At 42.4% G+C, this 6,347-nt stretch overlaps 1 protein-coding gene across 1 annotated transcript; it reads left to right on the top strand.

Moving 5' to 3' along the window:
* Positions 1-3,969: 3,969 nt before the first annotated feature.
* On the top strand, positions 3,970-5,781 carry LOC147903541 (NAC transcription factor 29-like). The gene is made up of 3 exons (XM_087399724.1): positions 3,970-4,363; positions 4,470-4,756; positions 4,864-5,781. The coding sequence occupies exons 1-3, from the start codon at positions 4,156-4,158 to the stop codon at positions 5,506-5,508; spliced, it is 1,140 nt and encodes a 379-aa protein (XP_087255850.1). The 5' UTR covers positions 3,970-4,155; the 3' UTR covers positions 5,509-5,781.
* The last annotated feature ends 566 nt before the right edge of the window (positions 5,782-6,347 follow it).

Below are 6,347 nucleotides of genomic sequence, written 5' to 3'. Positions count from 1 at the left end.
TGATAAATTTGCCCAAAATTAAACATGGATAAGGTTAGATTTTTCAAAGTATATATGAAGTTTAAGTATACTTAAACCCATCGAAACCTTGAAAATGGTAGCATGGGATAATATTTATAACTCTATATTGGGGAAAATTTTGCCGAGTGACATGGAATCTACATTGGGAAAGTTTTGCCCAACTACATATAACTCTATACTGGGGAATTTTTTTCCCAAGGACATACAATTCCATACTTGTGCTCCTAACAGATTTGCCCAATGACCTACACTTCCATAACTATGTTTATCTTACCTTGTTTAAGATTGACATTAGGGATCTAGATTAGTGAATCTAGCCCAAAGATAGAAGTAAATATGGAGTTAGGGTTTTTGGTTTAGATGAGTTTATCAAACAGATGAGACATCAACCTATAGAAAGCATACCGAAACCATGAAACAATACACACAAACAAAGGTGGCAGTCTGGTACACCAAATTCCATATACTTTTTTGTGAAGAAACTCCATAAGTGGGGATGGAAATTTGTAATGGACCGACATGTATTTCATTATGCTAAACAAGGATTACCAAATGGGGAATATGTAAAGAACAATAGAAACTCATGAACATCACACTATTTTCTCTAGATTTCTTCTAAAATCTAATGTAAATTAACATAGCTACAAATCACACGTTCTATAACTAGGTGCATTGATAAATATGCATCATAAGTGGTTACAAAAATCTCTTCCAAAAGAACCACTTCTGAAGGAGTAGAGCTACTTGCATTGAAACATTTGGGGCAAGGGTTTTTAAATGCTCATCATAGCATAACCAAGTACTTTGGAGAAGCATACAATCATGTAGACTATGGGATCTAGCAAAAACAAGGGCGAGAAGGAAAGTGACATTTGTAATAGAGGACCTCTATATGTATCATATCTAGAAATGATGATCAAAGTTACCTAGGGAGACTAATACATATGCTAGAGTGAGAGTGATGGAGGAAGGTTTGCAGAGCAAGTAATGTTGAAGAAGGAGCTTCAAGGTGGCGCAAGCATGGATGAAACATATTTTGAGCCTCCTTACATGATTAAGAGCATTGGACGTGGACCCACATCAGACCTTATTTTGTGTTAGCAATCGTAAAAATGTTTATGCATAGGAGTTCATTTCAAACATTGTTGCATACTCATCTCTATTATAGGGTCATCTCGCATATCATTATTGAACATTGTTCAATTACGGGGTGATTTCCCACTCATTCGTGAAGGGTTATAATTTACTCCAAGGACAAGGGGGGATGTTTTAAGGACTATGTTGCAGGATTAGTTTCGTCTCAAGGATAGACTTTTTCAAGGCTAGTTTTTGCAAAGCTATCTAGAACCTAGATAAGGCAAACCTAGAGAGAATTACCATTTAGGCCAGAATAGGAGAGTTTGAAAAACATTTTTCCCAAAGCCGACATATAAGAATTCAAGCGGGTGCATCTAGAATTAGAAGAGCATGAACTTGGAAATCGGAATATTAGTATTCGGAGACTAGGATAGGAAAGACAAAATCCAAAAGAAGCAAAAGGAAAATTTGAGATCTAGAACACATGAACCTGGAAATATGGGTGTTCATAACAAACTGTTAAGATTAATATGTCATAACTCAAAGGCAAGGTAGGTTACATTTTTTTCATGTGTGTGCATGAAGTTTCACATGAGAGAGAGAGAGAGAGAGAGAGAGAGAGAGAGAGAGAGAGAGAGTATGTATGTGTGTGTGTGCACCTGCACATGCGTGTGGGTGTGCACATGCATGTGCGTGCGTGTGTGCATGCGGGTGTATATGTGTGTCATGAGAGAGAGAGAGAGAGAGAGAGAGAGAGAGAGAGAGAGAGAGAATTATTACTCATGGATAGATGAGCATAAAGGCTACCTTTGTTTCCAATTGGCATGAAGGCTTTATGATGTTGGCACAATGTTATGCTTTCTATAGCATGTTGAACTTTTTCTCTCTACAATATTTCTGGCCATTGCTCCCGTGTTTATGGTGGCTTATCCTTACTGCGACTCGTTACACATTCTTGCTCACGTACTTACCTTCTAATGATACATAGGCCGAAAATTTGTTTGAATTTGTGGTTGTTTTGATTAATTGGTGGCAATGTCTTCTTTGTCCTACGTAAATTGTGATACGCTCAATGAGAGTAGGTTCCCATTCAAGGGTAGGTATCCTCGCACATAGGTTATCCAACTAAAACATGCTATTGTCTTCATTTTTTCATTAATTCTCAATAGTCAAAAGCTATGAAAGGTGACTTGCATCAAGATGATTGCTTGGAATGAGCCGCTTATGATGGAGGTCCTATTTGTCCACGAAGCCATTCTAAAACTTTTGGCTCTATAGTAGCAAACAATTGTCAAAACCTAATAAGCTCTAAAAAAAAGAGAAGCAAAGGTGGAAACCTTTCTTCGAATTTTTACTAGTCTAGTGAGCATGGGTTAGAAGGTCTTTCCAAGTTCCCTTTAGGGCCCTAGCAGTGTTGATGTAATGCTAATGCTAGATGTTTTGTTGCCATCCCATTGCCTTTGGATCAAAATTATGATTATGGTTTGAGGTTCTAAGCTTAGAGGAAACCATGACCTCCAACTGAGAGCTATGGTTTTTAAGATTAGTGCCACAAACCTCCCAGAAGTGTTGGTGAAAATCAACCGGGATCCCTTTTGGCCTTGGCGCTTTATCTTGTGCCATAGAACCATTAAATAACGAACTCATCTTTTTTAAACAACCTTTGCAGATGTATTGCCTCTTCCGGTGTTACTAAAACCAGGGTGGCCTTGAAAAAGGGTGCAACGGTAGTAGTTGGGGGTTGTGTACCAACTATGGACGTATCACCCTCGCAATATTCTTGTCCGCAAACACGTCATGGCCTTCCTCAATAGCAACAACAACAGTATTTTCATGATTTTTTTTCTACTTAAAGAAACATTCGGGTGGCAGTAGTTGGGGGTTGTGTACCAACTATGGAGGTATCACCTTCTCGATATTCTTGTCCCCAAACACCTCATTGCCTTCCTCAATAGCAACAACAACAATATTTTCATGAGTTTTTCTTAAAAGATTTCATAAATTTTTTTCTACTTAAAGAAACGTTGGGGTGGCAAGTCACTCTGTGTTGCACCCAACCGAAGCCTTTGACCCAAGGGTCTTTCGAGAAGGTATGTGGTGCGGCGATAAAAATGTGTTTGGGTGGGAGACAATTCCGTCATGTTGGCGCAATCTCCCTGTTTTTCTTTTCTTTGAGGGGGGGGGGGCTTAAGTTTCAACGCTATTGTATGATGTCACGGCTTTGCTCAGATGGCGGTAGCCGCTATTTAAGGGGCCCGACGATGACACACCAGAGGTCACGGATGAGGTAAACAGGTGGGATTCTTGCGGCGATTTTACTAAATTAATTTTGTACGAGAATATTCACGCCCTACATGCATTGTACCTGGGAAAAAAAAAAGGTCGCAATTCGGGGAATCTTTCTAGAAGCCGATTCAAAAGCTCTCAAATCAAAGCAGTTAAAAAACAAAAATTTTGCAATATTTATTTAAACAAAAAGACCCGAGTCACACACCCCCGTCCACATGCAAATAAAACCCCACGTTTTAAGCGGCACAGCGCGCCGCTGAGCGCTCCAGTGCGGGCCACGTGGCTCGGTACACCAGAAGATTAACGTGCTCCAAAAGAATCAACAAGCGTGGACCGTTGACCGTGGACCACCTCCGGGCAAGGAACACGTGTTTGCATGCGGAGTGCGCGTGGTGCTGTCGGAGGAGACGATGACGTGGCGGTCGAAATAATGGGGTTTTTTCCAACGCAAGAACTTCAAGCCTAAGAAGTTTTTAATTTATTTAATTTAATACGACGCGATAACTCCACGTCATCGTCATCTTCAGAAGCTCCGTTGGAACCTTCGTCCCGCAGCCCTCCCTTAATAACAAAGAACCAGCTTCAGTTTTTCTGCAGCTCAAACTCATCAGCCGCAGCTTCTTGAGCTCCATAGCCAACTTCACCACCTCCATAGTCTCCCTCTCATCACACTCGCCTTCTCCATCTCCATAGCTGCGTCCTCCTAACCTCCTCCTCCTTCTCCTTCTCCTTCCTTCACCTCTTTGCCTTCCTCCTTCCTAATTGTTTATGATCATGACTCGCGCAGAAATGGGCAAGGATCCCACCCGTGCCCCCGCCCCCTCCCAGCTCCATCTCCCCCCCGGCTTCCGCTTCTACCCCACCGACGAGGAGCTCGTCGTCCATTACCTCTGCAAGCGAGCCGCCTCTGAACCCTTCTCCGTTCCCATCATCGCAGAAGTCGAGTTGTACAAGTTTGATCCCTGGGATCTTCCAGGTAAATTCTTCCCCATCTCTCTCTCTTGCTCTCTGTCCTCTGTTTCTCCGGATCTCTGCCATTCGGTTTCTAGTGCCGAATCTGACGCTCTTCCCTCACGTTACAGAGAAGGCTCTTTTCGGAGAGAAAGAATGGTATTTCTTTAGCCCGAGGGACAGGAAATACCCCAACGGTTCTCGACCCAATCGAGCCGCAGGATCTGGCTACTGGAAGGCTACTGGGACAGACAAACCCATCAGCACTCTCAGTGGTAGCAAGAAGGTGGGAGTGAAGAAAGCCTTGGTGTTCTACAAGGGAAAGGCACCCAAAGGAGTCAAGACGAACTGGATCATGCACGAATACCGTCTTGCTGACAGCGCCGCAAGATCAGCGAAGAGGAAAGGAAGCCTAAGGGTATGTTTCTGTGATTGTCGATTGCGTACCAAAGAAACTGCGCATTCGATGGTTTGCAAATTTTGGTTCCCACTTTTGTGCCTCATGTCCTCTTCTTTTGTGAACAGCTGGATGACTGGGTGTTATGCCGGATCTACAAGAAGTCCTCTAGCGCTCAGAAAACTGCGAAGGAGCGCGGTGAACCTTCCTGTCTTGACGAGGTTCTGGCCTCTCTTCCGGAAATTGACGATGCAGGGCTCAAGGGAATCCCGCGGCTGAACTCCTTGAAAGGGTTTCCTGGGTTTCCTGAGGACCAGGTCATGAAACCCGCCCTCAATGTCCATCAAGAAGCCCAGTACTCAGGTCATTCAGACTTGACTATGCTTCAGGATGAGATGCTGCCAGGAGGAGAGGGAGCTGTCCACACAGAATTGCTGGGACAGCTTGGGGGTCGGAGTTCTTACAGGGGTTCTGAAGAATCGTCTCAAGAAGGAGGTAGCTCCCTTGAGCATTCTCATTCTCATCTGTCAAACGAAGTATCAAGGCAGCTGTCTCCTCCTGAATCGGTGGAAGACGACTCGGTTGAAAGCACGTTCAGCTCTTTGCCCGCCTTCTCGACGGGCCAATTCAACGGAAGTTTCGCCCAACCATTCTTCAGCTTTGATGGTTTACCTAGCCCGTACGGGCGGCTAGAGGCTTTCACCTCCTTAGGAGATGCAGATTACTTCAATTTTCCCTCAGACGTCTATAGTTACCAAAGATCCGTCTCTTAGAATTGAAGAAGAGTGGAAGAATACAATAGTGTGTAATATATATTCACATCTGTGATTTTAGGACCTCGCTCCCATTCTTGATACTCGAGGAGGACGATTGGTTCCGCAGTAAACGCAGCTTGCTGAAGAATGAGCTGATGTAGCTTTGTAAAGACAGCGAGAAAAATGTACAGAAACAAAAGAACGGAAAGTGGAAACGTAGCTGTGATGCAGCCAAAATTTTTGTAATGCTGTTAAATAGTATGACGATTATGTTTTTCTCTTCTTGCCAAATGATCTCCACGAAGTCTTTTCAACAAGGTTGTTTGTGTTGCTGTTTAAGATCGAGAGACTCGTTTACTAGGAAAGCGGACTAAAATCTGAAATCTTAAGGCTTACTTTAGGTGAATGGAGAATTTTGAGAATTTACCTTAAACTAAAAACAAGAAAGAAGCTGGAAGCTTAGGCATTGAAGCTTAGGGGTATGCATCTTTAATATGACATTTGAGGGTATTTAGCTTGCATATTATGTTCTATTGAATATTTGTATAATATGTTCTTTCAAGAGAAGGGGAAACACTCATTTGAAAAAAATTCAAAAATTTGTTAATTAGTGGGAAAAGGGAGGGGATAGATGGTTGTAAAAACTAAATAGTGAGGAATTTCCTCTATTTATCCCTCTTACTTACAAAAGTAAGAATTGAAACCCTTCTACAAAATTTTCTTTTCATAAAATCTCATGTAGCGTAGGGGAAAGACCTCATGAGGGGATACCACATGTCTTGAGTTCGAATCCCTTCTTTACACAAAATTTTAAAGTTTTACCTTAACTTTGTGACGCTATCTCCACCTTTTCATCC

This window comes from Dipteris shenzhenensis, chromosome 3 (assembly GCF_047967505.1).
Source record: "Dipteris shenzhenensis isolate YYH24624 ecotype China chromosome 3, Dip_SZ_1.0, whole genome shotgun sequence".
Lineage (NCBI taxonomy): Eukaryota > Viridiplantae > Streptophyta > Polypodiopsida > Gleicheniales > Dipteridaceae > Dipteris > Dipteris shenzhenensis.
The sequence above is the reverse complement of the archived record's forward strand: the minus strand, read 5'-3'. Positions and strand labels throughout refer to the sequence as shown.